The following is a 24,581-nucleotide window of genomic DNA, read 5'->3' as shown; positions in this document are numbered from 1 at the left end:
CATTTGTGTGCACATGTGTATGTAGGCCAAGGAATACCTCTGGTGTCATCTTCAGGAACACCATTTTCCTATACGGGGTCTTAATTATTAACTTGGAGCTCACCAATTAGTCTAAACCAAGTGACTGGCCAATGAGTCCCCGGGATTCTTCTGTCTCTGCCCAGCATAGTGATTTGATTTAGAAATCAAAATCAGGTCCTTCGACTTTGTAGGCAAGCACTTTACTGACTGAATTGTCTCCCAGTTACCAAACTGTAGGTTTTGTTTGTTTGTTTGTTTGTTTTGAGATAGAGTCTCTCCCTCTCCCCCTCCCCCTCCCCCTCCCCCTCCCCCTCCCCTCCCTCCCCCTCCCCCTCCCCCTCCCCCTCCCCCTCCCCCTCCCCCTCCCTCCCCCTCCCCCTCCCTCCCCCTCCCCCTCCCCCTCCCCCTCCCCCTCCCCCTCCCCCTCCCCCTCCCCCTCTCGAATTGGCTGTTCGGGAACTCTAGCCTGATTTCCAACCCACAGAGATCTGCCTGCTTCTGCCTCCCAAGTGCTGGAATTAAAGGTGTGCACCACCATACTGGCTCTATAGTTTTAAGAGCATGACTAATGATTGGTTTTAAATAGCCTATTGGAATTGTAAAATGTTTTTTTGTAAGTCTAGGTAACCGCAAAGTCCAAACTTTTGTAGATATGCAAAGTATAGTTGGTGATTTTAAAACAAAACAACAACAACAAACACTGGCCAAAGCTTATCAGAAGGCAGGCAGCAAAGGAGAAAGGAAGGGGCCACACATCCAGGAATTAACAAATGGCAGGAATTAGCACTATCAACAATCACATATCATGGATGTAAAGAGATTAAAATCTCACAAAAGAACACACATGATATGTACTCACTGATAAGCGGTTATTAGCCCAGAAACTTAGGATACCCAAGACACAATTTGCAAAACACATGAAACTCAAGAAGAAGGAAGACCAAAGTGTGGATACTTTGCTCCTTCTTAGAATGGGGAACAAAATATCCATGGAAGGAGCTACAGAGACAAAATTCGGAGCTGAGATGGAAGGAAGGACCATCCAGAGATTGCCCCACCTGGGGATCCATCCCATATACAACCACCAAACCCAGACACTATTACATATGCCAGAAAGATTTTGCTGACAGGACCCTGATATAGCTGTCTCTTATGAGGCTATGGCAGTGCCTGGCAAATACAGAAGTGGATGCTCACAGCCATCTATTGGATGGAACACAGGGAACCTAATGAAGGATCTAGAGAAAGTACCCAAGGAGCTAAAGGGGTCTGCAACCCTATAGGAGAAACAACAATATAAACTAACCAGTATCCCCGGAGCTCGTGTCTCTAGCTGCATATGTAGCAGAGGATGGCCTAGTTGGCCATCAATGTGAGGTGAGGCCCTTGGTCTTGTGAAGATCATATGCCCCAGTACAGGGGAATGCCAGGGCCAGGAAGTGGGGTGGGTGGGTCGGGGAGCAGGGCAGGGGGGCATAAGGGGCTTTGGGGATAGCATTTGAAATGTAAATGAAGAAAATATTTAATAAAATATATTTTATTAAAAAATATAGATTAAAATCTGTGATCAAGAGACATACTGTGACAGAAAGGATTAAAAAAAAAAGACCTAGAAAGACCCCAAACTGTATATCATCTATAAGAGACACACTTCACCTTTAAGAACACTGTAATTCCTCTTAAGTACCCACAGCACATTGTGCAGGACTGATAAGCTAGGCAAAAAAGTTGAACTATTCTTGAAGACTGAAATAATATCAAGTATTTTGTTTCTGGCCAAAATGGTATGGACCAGGAGTAATTTCCAACCAATTGTAACTAGGTAGAAGCAAATCACGCTCTTAAAAATGCAAAATGTCTAGGGAGAAATTGACCATGGTCAAGGATTTATCCCTGGGCTGCAAGCACGGTTTAATATTCACAAGTCCATAAACAAGATGTAGCACATTACCAGGGTGAAGGGCAGAGCTCATACAGTCATCTCAGTAAGTAGAGAAAATAGTTCGGCAAGATCTGGTATCTTTTCATGATAAAAATTTTCAATAAATAAAAGAACATATCCCAACACAAAAAGGCCACATACTATAGCAAGGAAATTGGATTAGCCTATATGTTCATCTAGAGATGAATGGGGATGGAAGTATGGTATACAAATACAATGGAATTTTATTTAGTCATAAAAAAAATGAACCTGCAATTCACAGAGAAATGGATAGAACTAGAAGTTCTATCCAATGAGTTAACAAAGGCTCATAAAGACAAACACTGAATGTCTTTCTCTCATATTAGAAGATCATAGCTTCTATTAGATGTATATGTATTTATGTGGGAGTGGGGAGAGTCAGCCAAAACAAGGATTATGAAAATCATATAAGGAACCAGTTGTAACTAGGTAGAATCAAATCACGCTCTAAAAAATGCAAAATATCTAGGGAGAAAAAAATGCAAGCCTACTTTGCATGCTACAGTATATTATATGGAAAGTGTGTGTGTGTGTGTGTGTGTGTGTGTGTGTGTGTGTAACATAGACACAGCTAACCCCAAACACGTATTGATGAAATGGTCAAAGCTTTTCCTTCAATGTCAATAAAGGTGAACACAGATTATTCTGGTCAATTTTGTTCAGCACAGAACTGAAGTCATGGCTAGAACAGTTGGGCAAAGGAAGAAATAAAAGGCATTGGAAAGGAAAACATTAAATACATTAAATTGTCTGTGTTTGCAATGACATTTCAGATATACAAAGCCCTGGAATCCACTAAAAAGTCTATGTGAGCCAATAAATAAATCCAGTGAGGCTGAAAGGTATATATAAATCAGCAGTGTATCTATACACCAACAATCTACCTAAGCTGAGAAGAAAATAATCCCTTTTACAGGAGCTACAAGAAATGATAAAATTCTTAGGAATAATTTGAACCAAAAAAGGTGAAAGATCTTTACAGTGAAAACTACTCACAGCACCAATGAAAGCAATTAAAGGTGGTAGGTAGAGATATCCCCATTCATGGAGTAGAAGAAGGAACACTGTTAAAATGTTCCCACAACCTGAGATGACCTGCAGAGTCAAGCCAATCCTTAGCAAAAGTCCAGTAATCGTTTTCCCAGGAGTGGAGATTTCCATCCCAAGTGAACAAGGAAGAGAGTGGTAAGAGCTGGGGCACCTCTCTGATTCTTATCATCACTAAGCATCAGAGAGATGCTAATTAAAACCACCGTGGTTGTATCACCCTGCACCTCATGGGAAGACTATAATTTTAAAAAGGTAAAAGTTAAGGTTATTAGTCACTTTCTTATTACTATGATCAAATACCCAACAGGAAACAAATTAAGGGAGGGAGTTTATTCTGGCTCACAGTTTGGTGGTACAGTCCACCATGGTGGGGAAGGAGTGGTGGTTAGGAATAGTGGGATTCTGCTTGCTCACATCAGGACACGTCAGGAAGCAGAGAACTGGGAACGTTCTTGTACATCTGCCCTGCTCCTTGGCTTTGGGCTGAGCCTCCATCTCATGGGATGGTGCTACTCTTGTTTAGGGTGTGGGAACATCTTCCTTCCTCTGTTAATACTCTCTGGACGTGACCTCACAAAGTGTATCTCCTAAAGAAATCTAAACCCGGTTGAAGTTGAAAATGAAGATTGACTACTGTACTAAGTGTTGGTGGGCGAAAGAAGCCCTTGCTAATTAGCTATTAATTAGTACTGTGGTTGTGGAAAACTTCATGGAGAGAGAGAGAGAGAGAGAGAGAGAGAGAGAGAGAGAGAGAGAGAGAGAGAGAGAGAAATAAGATTACCTTAGGTTCCAGTAATCTCACTACTGAATATCTGAAGTGAAATGCATATAGTGTGAAGGACATGGGGTGGTTGTATCAGGGAGGATCTGTACCCTGTGTGTTCAGTGCTTCATTAGTTATAATTACTAAGCTATGAAGTCAACCAAGGTGCCCAAGGACAGAATATAAACGAAATAAAACAGGAATGTGATCTTACATATTTTCAAAATCTAATATGAATAATCTCACTGGGTGTGGCAGTACCTTTAATTCCAGCTCTTGGGAGGCAGAGGCAAGTAGATATCTGTGAATTCAAGGTCATCCTGGTCTATGGGGTGAGTTTGAGGATGGCCAGGTTATGTAGAGACCCTGTCTCAAAACAAAAATAAAATGAACTAAAAATGTAAAAAGAATGATCTCAAGGAAGCAGAGAAAGGGAATGGTATGTACTAGAGGCTGAGGGGGAGGAAGGAGAGAGCTTTGATGGAAGGATACAAATCTCAGCTACATAGGAAGAATGCATTCAGTGGTTATTGAACATTATATGGTATGCCGAGTAAGCTATAAACACAAATATTATATCAAATGCATATTATGTATTTGAAAATTGCTACAAGTTGGACTGGAATCAGAAGTTAAGAGTGAGAACTGTTACTGCTCTTCCAGAAGGCCTGAGTTTGGTTTCTGGCACCCACATTGGGCACCTTAGAGCCACCTGTTGCTAGCTCCAGGGCAGTCTGATGCCTCCGGCCTCCACAGGCATCTGCTTTCATGGCCACATACCCACACATGTACATATAGTTAAAAACAACCTGAAGAAATCTTTTATAAAACAGAAAAAAGGCTGTGAAGTTTTATGTTGTCATTACTAAAATTAAGTTATACAAGTTAATTAATTTAGCCTCTATCTATCTATCTATCTATCTATCTATCTATCTATCTATCTATTGATACAGATAAATATTTCAAAGAATAATTAATCTGGTTTGTAATAAAGGTTCATTTTTTGGCAGTGCTGGGGATCAAACCCAGGGCCTTGCACATGCTAGACAATTCATTTATCATGGAGCTATACCTCTATATCATTTAACAAATAAAAAATACTAATTGGTTTATAGCCAGATTTTAAAAAAACATACACACTAAAAGGGAAATGAAAGTTGTCTTTGAATGGTGAGATTGCTTATTTTCCCTGTTTTCTAGAAGTTTCCAGTTCTTTGACAATTGATATTTTTTATTCAGTAAGGAAGATAGAACAGCAGGCTGTTAAGATATGCAGGAATAGCTTGGACATTTATATATAAGGGGAGGTTAACTTATTTACATTGTAACTTTTCTCTGACAGACAGTAACCCCTACAGGATCTGGCCAAAGCTCCTGGTAAAATGTGCTGGGTAAAGCCCTTTAATCTAATGTTTTCCACATGGAAATTTTGCCCTGTTATTAAAGCTTTCCAGTTTACAAAGACCGAATCCAACACATGCCAGGAAAGACAACCCTTGGATTGGCAGCAGTATTTATCACCGTTCCTTCGAGTTTGTCATCTGTTGTTTATAACTTTTCCAGTCACATTTTTACCAAATGAATTATCAACTGAGATTTCATTCTGGGACATAAAATTATTGACTGAGTCTGGCTGTTTGTTAAAATAACCACAGTCAACATGCAGTGACCCCAAGGCTTCCCCAGTGCATCCCTGCTTCCCCCCAGCTGTATCAGATTTAGCAAGAAAGGCAGGGGAGGCTGGGTAATAACTCCATCATTAACTTGCTTGTCATGTGCTTGAACCCTAGCACTCTAGAAACCAGGTGTGTAGACTCACACTCAAATCCCAGCACTGGGGAGCTGAAGACAGGAGATCTCTCAGTCTTGCTGGCAGTCTAGCTGAATCGGTGAGCCTTAGTCACAGAGCCTGTCACAAATGTAAGGTGGGGAGCCATATTGACCTCTGATGTCTGTATGCCCACACGTGGTTAAATATCCATCCCTCAAAACACATGCACATGCTAGAGAGAGGTGGGAGGAGAGGAAGGGGGAGGGAGAGAGGCAAGGGAGGGAGGAGATTGATGGGAAAGAGAGAGGAGGGGAAGAGAAGGGAAGGGAGTAGAGGGAAAAAAAGAAGAAAGGAAGGAACATTTAGAGTGTGTGCAAGTCTTGAAACAAAGTCTTAGACATTCCACCCACCCCCACCCCCAGCTCTTTACAACATAGTCCTTTGCCACTTTCAGCTCCAGGGCCACCTGTCTTAATTCAGGAGCATAAAACGTGTCTGCATTTGGTAAATTCTCCAAGATAAACAGTCTTTGTTGAGTCTGGCTCTGGATATGGCCACGTGGACAAAGTCACTATTCTGTATGAAGTAAATACAAGCAGGCCCTCAGCTGCTAAGTTCCCATTGCATTCCCCAGCAGGGTGGGCGGTAGGAGCTCTTGGAGTTTCCAGCCAGCCATGGGATGGCAGGCAAATGCAGGAGTCACAAGGAAGAAAATCAGACTCAGCTGCCTCTCGCAGTGGAAGAGCTAGAGACTGAATGCTAGCTGCCAGTGTCAGGTCAAAGGTGTGTCAGATCATTTGCACCCATGTGATGGAGCACCTGTGGGATGGAGCACCAGTGAGAGGGAGCACCGGTAAGAGGGAGCACCCATGGGATGGAGCACCCATGAGAGCGAGTACCAGTGGAATGGAGCACCTGTGGGATCGAGCACCAGTGAGATGGAGCTCTAGGTTCTGCTCTAGGATTCCTCTTCTCAGTGGAGCTGGTGCCACAGACACTTGGTCTGCGGTCCAGCCTGACACTCCATATCCTTGTGAGAAGGATGTGTTATAGATGTTTCCTCTACTGAGGTCAAAGCATGAGCATCATTTAGACATCAGCAGTAGTCCAGAGGGTGGAGCTTAAAGAGCCCACCGATGGCTCAGTTGTAGCCTATTCATCCAGGGCTGGTACACCAAGGACCAGGGCAGGAATGAACAAAGATCCTCTTATCCCAGCAGCAGCAAGGTCATCCACTGGGTTTTAAAGATGCTACATGGTAGCCTTTCACCCATGCAGTGTGAGGCATTATAGAGGCATGCACGCACGCAGAATCAACCATCAGATTTTCACAAACCTGCAATTCCAGGATCAGGGAGGGTGAGGCCATCCCTCCCAAGGGTGAACCACATCAGCCAGTGTGTAGTGTAGCGCAACATTTGTTGCTGCCATAGAAAGAAGCACGAGCTGGCATGACTGGCTAAGGGAGGATGATATTTCAGAAGGCCACAAGAGTTGGAAAATGTCTTTCTGACACTGTCACGGAGAAGACTGCAAATGAATGCCCAAGGCCATCATCTAAATGGCTTCCTGCAACTAGATTCGCATTCTATCTACTGTGATGCTGAATTTTTGGAGTGAACACCTGGAAAACCAATAAAAACGTAAAACAACCCCTCCTTTCCATTCAGGTGGAAGCCTTCTCTCCACTGCAGAGCTGAGCATCCTTCTATTCCAGGAGTCTGTGATTTCAGCCCTTCCTTCCCCTAGCAGAGCTGCTTACTCTTGACATAAGATGGATTTCAGATAGTGAATAACTATTCTATCAAAGAAGTAGGCATGAGTTACATCATTTCTGGACTATATTTGACCATGCAGCCGCCCAATGAGGTGAGTCTTCGGTGGAACATTTTGGGGAACACTTTGCAGTAGATTTATAGTAACAAAGACACAGCTCTATTGTCCATGTAACTACCATACATAGGAAGACCCAGCCTACTCTGACAGAGAACTCACTCCCAGCAGCCCAGCCTCCCCTGTTCTTAGCATTCAAACCCTAGCCATCTAAATTTGTTCCCATCCCCCTTATCCTAAGGCACTCGGCACTCCACCCCAAGACTCTATCTTCCACATTATGATCCTGAATGGTCTGATTTCTGTTGCTGTGATAAACACCATGCCCAAAAGCAACTTAATGGAGGAAAGGGTTTATTTCAGCCCACACTTCCAGACTGTAGTCTATCATTGAGGCAAATCAAGGCAGGATTCCAGCAGAAACCATGGAGGAATACTGCTAATGGGCTCACTTATGCTCAGCTAGCTTTCTTACACAGACCAAGTCCTAGTGAAGCCTAGGGATGCTGCCTCCCACAGTGGGCTGGACCCTCACATGTCAATTGTCTCTCTCTCTCTCTCTCCCCCTGTGGAGTTAAATGATGTAGCAAGGCTAACTTTCCAACTGATTTGCAGAAGGGCCAAAGAGAACTGTGGGTATCTGAGCTGTGGCCAGCTGAGCTCCCGTAGTGCAGATGGTGAAGCAATCCTGACCTGTACTGGCTACTGTTTTTAGACCTTCTACAGTTTAACGCTGTATAAAGTTTACATCTCCATCTGGACTTTTGAAATTGGCCACAGTCCATTGGGCTGGAGTGCAATGACCTTTGGACAAAGATTCCTGGTATCCCGGGCTGTGACCCACAGAAATCACATGTTAGTGTTCCAGAGTGGTGTGAATGTGATTTTTGGTGTGAGGGGTGGATATACATGGTCCCAGAAAGCTCTGATTAAAATGTTCGTCTGTTCCTTGTTCTTCCTTCATTCCTTGGCTGGCTGTCAAACACCTTCCCTTCCAATCCATCCAGTGGTTCATTATCACATTTTCACCTCCATTTGTCCCTCCTCAGTCAGGTTTCAGATGCTCCCTGCTCCCTAGCCTTATGAAGAACCGGATAGTAAATATCTTAAGCCTATGGACCATAAGGTCTTTGTGGCAACTACTCAACTGTCACTGTAGGACAATAAATGTCACAGATAATATGCAAACAGACAATTGTAGCTGTATTCTAATAAAACTTTACTCATGTGGGGCAAGATTCTGTGATAGGCTATAGTTTGATTACTCTCCATTTAAAAAAAAAATCCTCCCCCACTTCCTTCCCGTTTTGAATCCCAAGAATGGGAATGAGGTGTTTAAAATGCAAACTATTTGTCTGTCTTGTTACTTTTGGACATCCTTTTGTTTCTTTATACTTCAGAAAGTACACATTGTCTTGTCCTTGTAGGTGGTTATTTAAATTGAAAGCAGCTGTGCAGAAAGGCGCTCTCAGGGAGCACATTTGTTATGCCCACTACTAGGAAACAGTGACTTTTAGACACACTATATTTGTTTGGCTAGATACAATGCTTACCAGTGTGTTACAAAGAACCCAGGAAACCCTTCTACCCCTCACATTGCCCAGGCACACAATGGCAAGTATTTTGTTTAGTTTTGTTTGCTGAAGAGAACAAAAAGGAGGTGAGCCAGAAGGAGGGAGGGAAGGAAAGAGTATAAGAAAGCTAAACTAATTTGGAAGTGGTAGATGATTCTAGACTGTAACGTGGATACCCTTCCTTACCCTCTCAAGGATGTGACTGTAAAACCTCACAGCCCCTGAGCTCCTGGGGGAAATGAAAACCAGATAGGAATATACCAAACAGAGGTTCAGACAAGGAACACTCCATAGGTGTGCCCTGTCAATGGAGGTGCGCGACCAAAATGTCTGCATCAAGATCACTTGGCCTCAAGGATGTATCAGCACCAATCCCATAATCCTCTCTCTCCTCAGCCTATGGTTATCAGGAGAAAGGGTTCCTGACTGGGTACTGGGATGCCTTGCAATGCTTCTTACACCTGTTTTTATTGAGATACTCAATGAAAGAAATATGCAGACCAGCGTCTGCAAAATGTTGCATAGTATTTGATCACACTGTAAACCCCGAGATTGTGTTGGTTCCTGGGGTGTACTGGCTAGTTTTGTGTCAAATTGACACAGCTGGAGTTATCACAGAGAAAGGAGCTTCAGTTGAAGACATGCCTCATGAGATCCAACTGTAAGGCAATTTCTCAATTAGTGATCAAGGGCGAAAGGCCCCTTGTGAGTGGTGCCATCTCTGGGCTGGTAGTCTTGGTTCTATAAGAGAACAGGCTGAGCAAGCCAGGGGAAGCAAGCCAGTAAAGAATATCCCTCCCTCGCCTGCTTGCCGTGTGGGACTGAGTAAGTGCTAGATCCTTGGACTTCCATTCACAGCTACTACTGAACCATTTTTGGGAATTGGACTGCAGACTGTAAGTCACCAATAAATCCCTTTACTATATAGAGACTATCCATAAGTTCTGTGACTCTAGAGAACCCTAACTCAGTCTTGGAGAGTGCTTTGAGTCAGAGTAGCTCAGTTGACCAGCCAGCCAAAGTTCAGAAAGAGCTGGAAATGGTGAGCTTGTTCAGCAGTAAGTCTCCGAGGCTGAAAATATTTTAGGCCTAGATAAGATTGTATGGAGGCTAGAAGCTTCCAGGACTAGGCCTAGGTTAGTGGAGTGAGGCAGTAACCCTCAGAGATGATTATTAACCTCAGGCAAATAGAAGGTGCTTTTATAGCAAAATACTCATGATAGAATTCCAGGGAAAGATTAGAACAGGCAATGTAATAGCAGCATGATTCCAGTTTTGCTTGAAATCTTTAGGTACTTTCCTGGACCAGAACCCAACTGTAGGAATGCATGCAGTGAGATGTCAACAGTGCCTTTCTCTACGTGCACTCACAGATGATTTAAACTGTCCACGTTTGGATTGCTTTGCGTGTGTGAGTATATACGTATACCTGCTTGTGTGCATGAGCCGTGTGCACTGTGAACATGCGTGTGGAAGCCAGAGGTCAGCATTGGGTACCTTTTTAAGTTGTTTTCTATCTTACTGTAATTTATTTATCTTTAACAGTCATATAATGAGTGTACTGCTCGGAGGCCAGAAGACTACTCGAAGGGGACGGTTCTCTCCTTTCACCATGTGGCTCTTGAGGATAAAATTCAGGTTGTCAGGCTTGATCACCTAGCTGGCCCCACACCTTTTTTTCTTTTCTTTTTAGACAGGATCTCTTAGTGGGACCTAAGACCCAGGGCTTGCCAATCCGACTAGGCTAGCTGGCCAACTAGACTCAAGGGTGCTCTATCGCTGTCTCTCCAATTCCAAGGTTATAAGTGTGCATCTCTGCACCTAGGTTTTTACTTAGCATCTGGGGAGCTGAGCTCAGGTCCTTGTGTTTGACAGAACCAAGAATCCAGTCTTGGTTCCTTATTTGTCTTTTAAAACACTGGTTTATAATTAGCTTGTTACTTCTTCAGCTTTAGGAAGACACATTTTAAAAGAGAAGGAAGCCTGGGGACCTCAGCCTAACTTGTTAAAAGTCAGAGAGCAATCTCCACCTGCTGGCAGTTTGCCCATCTGCCCCAAGTCAGGCATTCTCTCAGCCACACGGAAACTTCCAGATAAAACTCTGCCACAGGCCAAGTGGAGGTGCTTAGGCGTCTAGCTGGAGAGCCATCTTCCCGGGTTAGCCTGGGGAAAGTGCAGGGGTTCTGCAGGGATAGGCTGGGGGATGTGTGGCTTCTCCTCCCAGGACCTTTCTTGTTGGTTCTTTTTCAAAGACTATGTGTAGTACCTGCTCCAGCCCAGCCAGGCCTCCCCGCTCTGCAGCTCAAATTACTGAAAAAAGGACCTCAAAGCTAAATAAATGAGCAAATAACCTCAAAGCTAAGTGAGGAGCAAAGAGCACATCTTGGCCTTTTCTATTTTTCCTTTTTCTTTTTTTTTCCCCCCCAGAAAATGTTAAGAGATTGAGTTCATTTGGAAAGTATTCCACAAACAGAAGTTTCTTTTTCTTTTTTTTTTCTTTTCTTTCTTTTCTTTTATCTTCTTTTCCTTACTTTTCTTTTGTTTTTTTAGATGTCTTTTTAATTTAATTTTTTTACTTAGTCACTTTAGATCTCACTCACTACCCCCCTCCCGCCCCCCCTCCACCATGGTCCTTTCCACATGCAGGAGATCCAGGGGTCCCCTACCTGCTCAGAAACAGAGTTTCTTAAAGAAACATGTATTTGAAAAGCACAGTTCTCCTCCTAGGAATTCTCACTTTTGGGGGCAGTGATGGCTAGAACCCAGGAGAACCACTTTAGCTTTTACGGGCAACAGCTTCATTATGTCATGGTATTGTCTCGGTGCACATGGCATCTTTGCTGAAGAGGAAAGACTTGTGTGACTGTAGTCTTGGATTATGGCTTTGCTACTGGTGGCGCTGGACAAGTGAGTCCTTTGATGTCTTTCTTTGCTCCTCTGGGGGAAGGAGAAGCCATGAGGACCACAGGATGATTCACCAAGAAACACATTTAACCTTGCTTTGGAACTTGTCATTTTTACCTCTAGTATACCCACTCCAACCCCAAGACAGCTTGGTGCCTCTCAGATTCATCTTGCCTTCTTCAGGCCATTGGCTGCCTGTGTTATTTGTACTTTTCTTGCCCTGGAGTCCCTAGAATAGGGACTTGTTTTCCCTTGGGTCTAGGAATGTTGGGGACCTAGGACAAACTTTGTCCATGGTGATAGCTCATGTCTCATGATCCCTTTAACTCTTCCTTGATGTGATAGTCTAGGATATACTAATGGATCTGCTCAAATGGAAAGACCTGGGTCTCTTGGTTTGGTAGACACTGCTTATCATCTTCTTTTATCTTGTTCTTGAAAATTCTATTGTAACTCCTTCAAGGACCTCTGTATAAGGAGAATGGATGCAAAGTGTTTCTCCCAGCTACTTAGATATGTGGAATTTTAAAATATAGAGGTCGTACTTACTCACACATATATGATAGAAATAGAATGAGTTCCTCGAGGTTCTTGTACAAATTTTCTCTTGTGTGTGTGTGTGTGTGTGTGCGTGTGTGTGTGAGTGTATTGGGGAGGGTGGGTCATTTTGGCCAGAAGAGGGTGGTATTGCATATGTGGTCTCCTTGAAACATTGACATTCTAGGAGCTTAAAACTATTAAAATGACAATTTTGGAACACTTGCTCATTTTTTTCCCTCATATATCCAAAATTGCTAGGCAACAAGAACCCACGGGTCAATGTTGAGTTAGATCTTGAAAAATTTGTGATCTGCCAAGGACACAGAGACTCATTATCCCTAGTATGAATAACTGCAGGAGAGAGAGCGTGGTATAGGTGGCACCATGAAAGCAGACCCACAGAGAGCTTATGAGATTGCCAGACAGCTAGATATAGTGGCATATGCTTAGAATCCCAGCAGTCAGGCCCTGAGAGAGGAAGATCATAGAATTCATGGCTAGCCTGGGCTACATAATAATTTTGAAACCCGCTTGGGTTACGTGAGACTTGTCTTTTTAAGAAGGTTCAGAGAGTGCTGCAGGAGACTGGTGCTCTAGGAAGAGAGACAGAGGCATAGACTTGGAGTTGGGAAGGACCACAATGAGCTGGTGGAAGAACTGGGAGCCAGCAGGCTTTGTGGTCAAGCTTGTGGTGCACAAACTGTTAGCAAGACTGGAGATGTGTAGGAGGGTCTGAGCACAGAGGTCCAGTTTTAAACCATGTCCCTGTATTTTCGACTACTGGCTGACAACGACTTTAATATGTATCAGGACATGAGCCCAAAAGCTTTCTAGAAAAAGCTCATTAAATCTTTCAACCCTAGTGATTAATTTTATGCTACATGCAAGGAAACTGTGGGTAGCCAGTCAGGCTTCCTGAAGTGGAGACTCTGAGAGGATGGAGCAGACAAGAGTATTTTCAGGGAATAATCCTGTCATTAGAGGCATGCCTGGGGGCAGGAGAGCAAGAGATGATAAAGGACCAGTCCAAAGGTAAAGCTATTTGTAATTCCAACTTCACTGGGGCCCTAGTCTAGCTAGTTGGACACTGTGAAGCTGAGATGTCCCTTCAGACATGTTCCAAGATAGGATGAGGGGCCCTGGAGTTCCTAATCCATGTCACATATAGTCATTAACTGCAAATGCTGGAGGGTAAGGGAAGGTAACCCAGGGAGGTTCTAGAAACTCCACTGAGGACTGTCTCCTTGTAACACTCCAACAAGCTGGAAACAGACCTTCCGGTCCCAGAGCCAGCGTGGCTGGTGCTATGCAGAGTCCACCACACTGAGGTCAAGAAACTCGCCTGATGTGAGAGCATTTGGAAGCAGAAAAGGAAGGGAGAAACCAGGACAGCTGGCCTGAGGATGACTTAGTCAGGGCTTTACTGCTGTGAACAGACAGCATGACCAAGGCAGCTCTTAAAAAAGGACAGGATTGAATTGGTACTGGCTTACAGGTTCAGAGGTTCAGTCTATTATCATCAAGGTGGGAGCTTGGCAGCATCCAGGCAGACAGGGTGCTGGAGGAGCTGAGGGTTCCACCTCTTGTTCCTAAAGCAGCTGGGAAAAGACTGGCTTCCAGGAAGCTAGGAGCTTTAGGGCAGCTAGGGTCTTAAATCGCACACCCACACCCACAGGGACACACCTTCTCCAACAAGGCCATACCTACTCCAACAAGGCCTCCAAATAGTGCCACCCCCGGGCCAGGCATATTCAAACCACCACAAAAGGCTATACATCTAACCCATACTGCTGTACATTTAACTGTACTGCTGTACTGCAGTGCAGGTGGCTGGAGCTAGATAAACTCACTCTTCCCTCAGCACGAGAAGGGCACTGGGATCCTTCCTTCAAAACCAAAGTCTGCAGATGCTGAAGTTCCTTGTGTATTATGTATAGTGTGGCACAGAATTTGTATGCAGGAACCTCTGGATGATGTAGAACACCTAACACAACATGTATAAACAGTTGCTGTATTGCATTGGTTTCTGGCAAACAGTGTATACATGTCCCAGTAGAGATGCACCCATCAGTTGTCTCCCTACAAAGTACACAAAAGAAGTACAGGGAACATATCCCAAATGATGGGTGTTAAAGCAGATTAAGGGTCTGAGAGATGGTGTCAGGCTATAGCTGGGGAAGTTTAAACCCATGCATGTAGATTCGGGGTAGTTCTTAGCATGTACAGGCAAATCACGCTTTTAGGAACTTCCAGAAGTTTTCTTTTTATTTCTTCTTTCTTCCTTTTCTTCCTCTTTCTCCTCTTCTTTCTCCCCTTCTCTTCCTCCTCTTTTTCTTCCTCCTCTCCCTCTTCCTCCTCCTCTTCTTCTTCTTGATACATGGTTGGTTGAATGTGATGAGGAGGACCCCCCAGTCCCCCCCGACACACACACACACAGAGATCCTGCAGATACCGAAGACTCCATTTCTTAGCAGAGGACAGTGATGCCCTGGCTTTTGGTAGTACAGCTCTTGATAATGGATAACAGGTGGGGGCAGATGATGTGTAGTGGTGAGAAGACCTCTTACTTCCTTATGAGAGTGGGATCTAGCTTATAGCACAAGACTCAAGGAGTACCCAGAAAGATGGCTGGAGAAATGGCTCAGTAGTTAAGAGCACAGACTGCCCTTCTAGAGGTCCTGAGTTCAATTCCCAACAACCACAAGGTGGCTCACAACCATCTGTAATGGGATTTGATGCCCTCTTCTGTTATGTCTGAAGACAGGTTCAATGTGCTTATATACATTAAATAAAGAAAAGAAAAGAAAAGAATGAAAAGGCTAAGTCTTTCCATACTCCTGACCTCTCTGCTCCCAGGACACAGCACTGTCACCAGCTGCTTGTGCATTCTCTCAGAAAGAGCACACACACGTGTAAGCATAGGTACATGGGGTCGGATGCTATAGCCCTCATCTCACAATGTCCACATCATCCTGCACTGGGCTTTCTATAACGCCCGGCTATGGAGCCCGTTATTCCCTTAAAGACAAAAGACATAAAGCTCTTTGGTCATGTAATAATTTACTCTCCTGTAATCCTGTGCCAGCTGGACAAGTCTCTGTGGCTGAGCTCTCAGCCCTACTGTGAGTTTTGAGCTAGCTCTCTTTTGATGGACATTTAAAAGATGTTTTCAACTCCTTAAAACAAAACAGAAACCTTGTGTTTGGTTTTACATTTTAAAACATACATATTGGAGGCAGTCTTGTTTAGCCCAGTCTTACCCCAAATGGAAGGCAGTCCTGGCTCAGCCTTGCAAGTGTGGAGATCACAGGCTTGGAGCACTATTTAAGTCACCTTTCAAATACAAATGATGGGATACAGCTCAGTGGCCAGGCACATGTTCAGCACGCTCTGAGGCCACTGGGTTTAATCTTCACCACCCACCCCACAAGGAAGGAAGGGACAAGCAGCGTACAGTGTTTGTATACCCGATGGTTTGCACATGTGAATGTATTTCTGTGAGATGAAGCCTCAGAATCACTAGGTCAAAGGATGCAGTTTTTATGTTGACAGAGTCCATCTGCTCTTTATGGGGATCTACACATTGTCCAGGAGAGTTCTGCGACTCACATCCTGACTTTGCCAGTCTATAGTCCGAAGAGGGCTGGGGATGCAGCCTGGAGCAGAACACTTGCTTACATGTGGGGGGGGGGGAGTGGAGCCCTAGGTCTAATCCTTATTACCCCCTACTATCCATAAATCTGTGGAAAATAATAACCTGCCATGGCTTTAAACTGCTTTTACCATTGTAAGCAAGGCTAAGCATCTGTTTGCATGTTCAAGAGACAGTTATGGCTCCTCTCTGTGAACTACTCCATTTCCTTGTGCATACACTTACTAATTTATAGGACAGAGCTCATTCCTTCCTGCCGCCAATGACAAATATTTAGAATATTCTTTAAATGAAAACTCCTGCAAAGACGAGCAAAGTGGGGATGCTGTTTGTATCTGAGGTCAGGCAGGATTCCTGTGCGGATGAAGGCGGCCATTGCCTGGCTCATACCTTCTGAGACTCACCTACCCTTCCCTTTGTACTGTTTCTGCCCTCAGCTCATGTGCTCCTCGGTGCAGAAGGCCCTGTTTGAGGAAGAGGACCATGTCAAGAAGCTGCAGCAGAAGGTGGCCACCCTGGAGAAGCGGAACAGGCAGCTCCGAGAGCGGGTCAAGAAGGTCAAGAGGTCTCTGAGGCAGGCACGGAAGAACAGCCGCCACCTGGAGCTGGTGAACCAAAAACTCAATGAGAAGCTAGGGGCCTCCAGTGCTCAGCAGCACATCAACGCTCTGGGCCGGGAGCCCGCGCGCGCCCCCTATCTGCATGGGTAGCAGGTGCAGGTGGATGCAGGCCTGCCTTGCCTGCGCCGGCTGACTGAGAACAACTGCAAGCTCTATATATGCACTTAACTTCAAACATTATAGTAGATATCCGTTTGGCATTTGGTAGAGTCTAACTGGGTAAATTGTCAGGTCTTGCTTTCTTTCCCATTGGGTCCTGGCCTTACTGGCCATTTGACTTCAGATCCCATGTGCCACATGTCCTCTTTCTGTCCTGGTGCCACACAAGAGCCTTAAAACCGGAAGGCAATAGTATCTTGAGTCTGGCCCTCAGCCTCTAGAGAGTTCCTTCACTGGGGGAAGAACATTCTAGAACCTCGGTATACATGAAGATATCACAGGACTCTCTTGTTTCAGAAGGGAGTCGGTGTTGAGGCTCAGCAACCAGGGTTGGCACACGCATGCGTGTTCTAAAACGTTCTGGAATGTTCTGCCTTTTCTTGTGTTTTTAGAAATGGTGTCTACGTGTAAATGAGCAGGGCACCCACCCGTGCTTCAGTCACCATTTCTCCCAAAGCTGAAAGATGTTAAGACTTAATGAGTTCATTACAGGTAAGGGAACTGGGCGAGGAGCTGAGGCAGCTAGTAATTGGTAAAGATAAATTATATCTGTTTTCCAACCCCAGCTCCTCGGGGCTGACATGATTCCCTACAGGATGTTTTAATCTAAAGAGTAATTGCTTTTATAGACATACCATATTTCATCACTCATGTTTCCAAACTGGAATTAAGCTCAACTTAAATTTGTGGAGTCTTAACTTTGTGTTAGCGCAGCTTGCCATGGCTCTGAGTTTAAGGTCACTGACTCCAACACACTGAGACTTTCTACTCTGCAGAAACAGCTCCCTGCCTGGAGGGATTCAGTAAGCTCTATTCTAGGGTCCCAAAGGGCTTTGTCCAGGGATTCTAACCCAAGCTTCTATGCAACCTCCAAGCCTCTGTCCCAACACACACACACACACACACACACACATACACACACACACACACACACACTGCTCAGGTTCTCATAAAAGGTCTACGTGTACCCCATAGAAGTATTTGCATAACGGACACTTTCTTTTAATCAATAAGAGTGCTCTCACTACCCTTCCCATGGCCATGTTTGATCATGTCCCATCTGTGTTACTAAGAAGTCAGTGGAGTGGCTGCTGGTTCATTGCCTCTAATGGTGGCCCTACAGATCTAATGCTGTGCCACACTGTCCCACCAATAGAAAGAATCCTTCAGCTCTACACCATTGATCACCCAGAACCCATTCCAGACACATGATATTGATAAAAAGTGGTCATTACCGTCACACTGTCGCCTTTCTGCTTGCAGGAAGTCCAGGCCTCTGTGAGAAGTCCCTCCTGTCACATGAGTATTGGTAGGGGTGGGGATAAGTCTGTGCCCTTGGCTGGACAGGGCATGATGGGAAGGAACTTCTATTCTGGGACCAATCTTCATCCACTCTTCCCCACTCAGCCTCTTTAAGCAGTGCTATCATAACATGCAACATAGGTGTGCCTTCTCATTAATTCTCCCTGGGAGCATTAAGTTAAAGCGGTTTTGTTACCTCCCAAGGGAATGGCAAGCTTAGAGGGCATGGAATCAGGACTCGGAGAACTGTGGAAGCCGAAGATGCCTTATGTTCTGCTTTTCCAATAAACATGAGCAGTGGTTCCAATGGCTGTAAAAAAAAAAAAAAAGTGAGTGTGTCTTTGGATCAGGGCGGCTTGAGGGTTTCCAGCTTCAGCCTGGAAAAGTCATTTGGAGCCTTTGGGGAGATAGCTGGAGTGACCCGGGAACACTGAGGAGACTGTTCAAGCCTGATCTCCTGCCCTTCCCTGATGGATGTGGCCCGAGTCTCCCTCCCCGTGAGTTCACGTCTCTCAGCGCACCTGTGCTCCTGCTCTGCTGCTCCCAAGGGACAAGCAGTGTCATTAATCAACATCTTCAGATGTGCACCAAAGTCTTGCTAAAGGAGACTTCCCTAGGTCCCACAGTCTTCTGCCTTGTCATCTCGCCACAGCTCTTGCCACCTGTCAATCATACCAGTGAAATGTTTAATGTGCCATAAAAGGCGGACTCCAAGCGTCACTTGGAACATGACACATTTTCTCCAGTCTGTCCTAGCACCTTCTGTGGAGTGCAGGCTATTGCTTTATTTCCCTTCAAGGTACCAGAGACAAAATGAATTTTCCAAAATCACATAGTAAACAAAAAAGCAGGTAGACTTACTTACTCTTTAAAGATTCATAGACTCTTTAACTGAAAGTCCCCAGGAATGCCCCACTGGCAAGGGGAGGACCACAGCAAGTGTGGGGATGAAGCCTACAGTATGTTGAATGTCAACAGCTTTGGTGGATTCCCATTCAGGACACCATCTTTGTTGTACTCCATTTTTAAACACCTGTTTTAAACACCAGGCTGTAGGCACGATATGACTCTGGCCTGGTAGAAATTACTGGAATCCTTGCATCAGGAGCACAAGACTTATCTAGTTGGGAGAGACAAACCTAAACTCAAATCACGATGACTTTCAGTCATATGGCAGAATCAACAATTCATAGTCTGTGAGGGTTTTTTAAACTGGTAGAGCAGTGCACACCTATAATCCTTTACTTAGGAAACAGAAGAATCATTAGTTTGATAGTGTGAGCTGTGTAGCAAGACACTGATCTCACAGCTCTCCCCTAAGAACAACAGAGCACCCCAGTTCATATTAGGTTTGTTCCCACAGGATATTTCATTTAATATTCTTAGTAATATTATAAAGTAGATGGATTGATTCTTATTCTCCAACAGGAATTGAGGTTTCAGGGCCTAAGGTGCAAACTGTACATGCAGTGAGCTGGCCCTCTCTCTACCTCTGCTCACCTGTAGAGTGGGGACAATCATGTCTCCTTGCCCTGAGATTAGCTGGAGGACTGGGCTGTCATTCAGATGTGCACACAGCTCTGATACTCTTTTATGCCCTGCTTATTCCTCATACCTTTTATTATCAATGGCTACCAGCAAGGTCCAATATGTGTCACAGTAAGGAAGTTTATCAGACAAGGGTATTGAGGGAGGGTGACTAGTCAGTCATCATATGTGCTACACAGGTATACAGAAGTCACGAGCTGAAAATTTCATAAATATGACATGATCAAGCTTGTTGGAAAGAGACCATTTGATAGGTTGCCTATAATTGTCTCACTGATCCCCATATGAGTCTTTGGCTTTCTCTATTTGCCATAAATCTTTTTTTTTTTAAGTCTAAGCATCCCCCTTTCTCCCACACACAGGAGTTACCTGTTCCTCCAGATTTACAAAGCAACCGTAACCCCTTCTCTGTGTGATCCCCCAACCCCCTCACCTCCTCCACTCACACCATCTAGGATGGCTGTCATCCTTGTCTCCCACCGTCAAGGGGTGACCTGTTTCTGCAGGGTCAGTAAGATGCCCTTTCCCTGTGATGATGTCATATGTGTTGTAAATAATCTCAGACTCATATGTTGAAAGTAAATTAGGAGTTGATGAGATGAATGTGCCTCCCCTGTGATGGTATTACACCATCATTATTATATTATAATGTTATTCCAACATTCTCCTCTTTGAGCACAGATCTTCAGTATCGGGGGCTCCTGTATTTACCTTGCAGACATTCTCAGAGCTCTTCACACCATGACAAAACCAGAAGGAAGCTACATCCCCAAGCACAAGCGGGGCCCATGATGGCCCAGTACTCCCTGAAGTCACTGTCTTGCTTCTGCCCTTTGATCCCCAGTGGACTCAGTATCTCAGTACGTGGTACTGACTTGCACTTTCTACCTCTCAAGGCCTCCTCAGCCTGTGGGATTGCATTCTAGTCCAGACTTCTGCTCTCAGGCAGCAGATGACCAAAGCTGCCTTCTCATACGTTTTCTCATATTCTCAAAAGGAAGAGCTTGACAGGATTTGCAATGTATCACCAAGACATTCTTCTTCCTGCTTCACCTGCCTAATCCCATCTCCCTGACCGCTGCTAAACAATTACACTAGCTTTTACCAACCAATACTTAAACTTACAAATTCTAGTAACAACAAAACTGTCATTAATAAAATGCCTGTATGTGTAGTAATGCAGGTCTAGACCAGTGGTCCCCAACAGGACCTTCCTCTGCAGTGGAAAGAGTAGAAGCTTCTAGCTTTAGAATATGGCCACTGCCGTGGGCTGGAGAGGTGGCTCAGCAGTTAAGAGCATTGGCTGTTCTTTGAGAGGATCTGAGTTCAATTCCCAGCACCCACACAGCAGCATAAACTATCTGTAACACCAGTTCCAGGGGGTCTGATACCTTCTCTGGCTTCCATGGGCAATGCCTACATATGTTATACAGATATACATGCAAGAAAAACTCGATTAATACCAATAAGATAAAAATAAAAATAAATTTTAAAAATGCGATTGGTGTTACTAAATACCTAAGTTTTCACTTGAGTCATTAATTTAAAATGTTTGTTTTATTTTACTTTTTACATAAGCTCTGGAACACATTTCCCTTTGAAAGTGTTGAGCACTGGCATCCTTGGGAAGCACAGAGGTAGGCATCCTCTGATGTAAATATCAGAGACGCCTGTGGGAAACACTCCCTACAGCACAGAACACACACAGCACACTGAACGTCTGGAGACAGAGTGTGCTGGCTGTGAAAGGAATCAGGGCAAAACCATTACCCAAATGAGCAGTCATGAGATTTCACAGATGAAAACGGTGGTCTGACTAAAAAGCACCAACCTGAACCCTACAACTAACATCGGTCAATCTAGATCTGGCAAGCAAAAGTCTGACTTTAGTCTCTATTTGCAGGGAGTCATAGCACTTCAACTGATTTCAAGATGGATGGCAGTTCAGAGAGTCCCTTGAATAAACAGAGGTCAAGAGCCCTGTTGAAGCAAAGTCCTGTGATAACACTGGGATGAGCTCTCAGTCTTCTTAGACTTGTACAAAGGGAGCGTAGGTTCGTACCAGTGTCAGTGTGTACAGAGCAAGAGAAACCCTAAGGCTGTCATGGGATTATGGTACTGATGCTGAACTGTATCTGAGACAGGAGTCAAAGGCATGCTCATGGATAAGGGGGTCAGATAGTTCCTAGCATCGTGGTACAAGTCTATCTCTTAGTATGACTCACTGGTCTGTGAACCCATTCTGGGCTTACTTTTCCTAGTTCTTAAGAAGGTAGCTAAAACCCATGCTCTCGTATACACTGCCAAAATGTCCACGCTTGGATTTCCTGAGCCTTGGAGCTAAGGCTGTTATATCAGCAATGTTAAGAGGAGAATGCGGGTTTTCTATTATTTAGGAATGATAAAGTAAATTAACAATAAAACAAACCAGGAAGCCAATATCCTACCAAAGAGAACAGAGACAATGAATTATTAGGAAGCATTGAAGATGGATCCTAGGGTTGGAAGGTTACAACAACTGAAATGAAAAATTCACAAGAGGAATTTAGTGACATGTGTGAATGGGGAAAATAAAGATAAGTGAATGAGATTAGTTGTCTAGGCACAAACAGAGAAATTAAAAATTATGGGGGAAGAAAATAGTGCCTAAGCCATATCCCATGCAAGTCACCCAGAACCCAACATCTTTGAGTATATCATATATTTTCCTCTCCCGTTTCCTTTGCACTCTCTTTGTCCATCAGTGAGAAAATCCCACTTGTGTTTCAAACTCCAGAATATGATTCTTAATCCCCATAGTGATTGTTACAGTTCTTTGAATTTTTACAGTTTTGAAAGAAGTAGTCTAAGCCATTTGGAAAGTTTTGTCAAGAGTCATTTTTTAAAAATGTAGTAAAAGACAACAATACAAATGGCTAATATGTAAGTACCCAGGTCAGTAGTGGGAAATATATTCACACCAACTGTGAAAGAAATAACTTTCACAGAAAGGTCAGTGAGATTTTTAACCTTCCCTAGACCAGTGGAATCTGCGACTGCTCCTTCCACGGTCCTATGCCATTTGAGGGACATTCCCAATCACTAGCTTTCACTACATTTTACCTCACTAATTTGTAAATTCCCTGAGGAGGACTTGTGGCTAGTTCAAGAGGACACGACAGTAACTAAATACGTGAGGAGAAAAAAATGAGGCAAAGAAAGTAATGCCACGTGCTGCCCCTTAGAAGAAGAACTGGAGAGATTCAGAGGAGGAGACAGAAAATGGCTCCCTTCACCTCTAGAGAACTCAGACCCTCTGAGTAACTGGGTCCTAAGCAGTGAAAATTGCTGGCAGGGCAAGGATACACCCAGCCCAACCTCCTGCTACCTAGGGGTCAGAAGGACCTGACTATTGCAATATCGAATGCATGGGTTATGCAGGAAGCAGGGGAAAGGGTCACCACTGTTGTATAGCATGGGCCGTATATGCCCTATTGCTCTGCCTTAGCCATGCACATAGGTCACATTAACTAACCTGCTTCTTTATATGTAAGACCCTTCTCACAGAAACCTTTACAAGTGGACACCTTACTCTGTTCCGAAGAACTAAAACTCTCCTTCAGTCCATCCCCTGCCCTCCAGGCCTTACTGCCTGCCCATTTCTGATGTCAATAAATCTCTTACAGATGATTGGATTTGGTACCCTGTCCCAACTCTTTCTTCTAAATATCCAATCATCACTCAAATTGCCTCCTCTTTCTTGCATCTGTCTTGTTCCCAACCAGATGCCAAGGTCACAGGGGTCATTGCCTGGACTCTGGGTCCCCTTGGCTACCAACATTAAGAAAAACTCCTGCTCCAGAATAGCGTGTAATCTAAGGTCAGGAACTCGAGCGAGGAAGATGTATTTTGGCTTATGATTCCAGAGTGTTCTGTCCATGGTTGCTTGGCCCCATTCCCTGGGGCTGAACATCATGATGGCAGAAGAAGATGGAGGATGGTGTCCTTCATCACATGCCAGGCAGGAATCAGTGTAAGAGAAAGGACCAGGTGTTGAATATACCCTTCAAAGGCATGCCCTGTGGGACCGACCTACCTCCTCCAGCCAACCCTTACTTCCTAAAGAGTCTACTACTTCTTAGAGTAGTACCAGCATCTGGAACTGAACATTCAACACATTCACGGGGGAGGGGGGGAGGCATTTTAAATTCAGATCCTAAGAACCCGATACACACAGCAGCTGGATTGCCACCAACCACCTAAAGATATTTGTTCTGTGCACAAGGATCCAACCTCCTCCTAGCTCCCAGCTTGCCCAAAGGCAAAGATTATCCAAATATCCATAAATCCACACCATCAGCTCCCATCTTGTATAACTATTGTATAGAGGGCACATAAAAGTCACCTCTTGGCTGCCTTGACACTTATTTCTCTCAGAGTGGGGGGTTGGAGCTTCAAAATCTTATTTTCCTTCTCCCTGTCCTCATGGTTTCCCTTGCCATCTGTAAGACTGCTTAGCTTTGCCACCAGAGGAAGCTTCACAAGGCAGAGGAGTCAAGGCCTCATTGGTTTATCTGGGGGTTTCTTTAGTTTGTATTAAGGACCTGGAAAGAGAACCCTAAAAGGAAGTGAAATGAAGCTTTTCAATTATCAGAGTTTTCAATGAATTCTGCTTCCCATTAAGAGTTCATGAGTTGGCCGTATCCTCTGTTCCTGTGAGATGAATCTCTAGATGCCAGATGGCTGGGCATGAGCCACATGGCCTGGCATTTGTGTTTTCCTGTCCAATAAAGTGGGAAAATCTAAACCAGATACAGAAACAGAGCTTTTCTTTTATTAAAAACGCATCTTAATCATGAAGCTGGGCACCCTGGGAGTGGATGTCAGCATTTCCAGACCTTT

General features: G+C 44.3%; 1 protein-coding gene across 1 annotated transcript in view; it reads left to right on the top strand.

The window, feature by feature from the left end:
* The window catches only part of Ccdc3 (coiled-coil domain containing 3), a 106,872-nt gene extending 83,448 nt beyond the window's left edge, over nt 1-23,424 (top strand). Inside the window, exon 3 of the mRNA XM_021156081.3 lies at nt 16,509-23,424. Within this exon, the coding sequence (XP_021011740.1) occupies nt 16,509-16,781 (273 nt within the window). The 3' untranslated portion in view covers nt 16,782-23,424. The remainder of the gene's footprint in view (nt 1-16,508) is intronic.
* Nucleotides 23,425-24,581: the final 1,157 nt, after the last annotated feature.

This window comes from Mus caroli, unplaced genomic scaffold (assembly GCF_978045245.1).
Source record: "Mus caroli unplaced genomic scaffold, Mus_caroli_1 scaffold_2, whole genome shotgun sequence".
NCBI classification, from domain to species: Eukaryota; Metazoa; Chordata; class Mammalia; order Rodentia; family Muridae; genus Mus; species Mus caroli.
The sequence above is the reverse complement of the archived record's forward strand: the minus strand, read 5'-3'. Positions and strand labels throughout refer to the sequence as shown.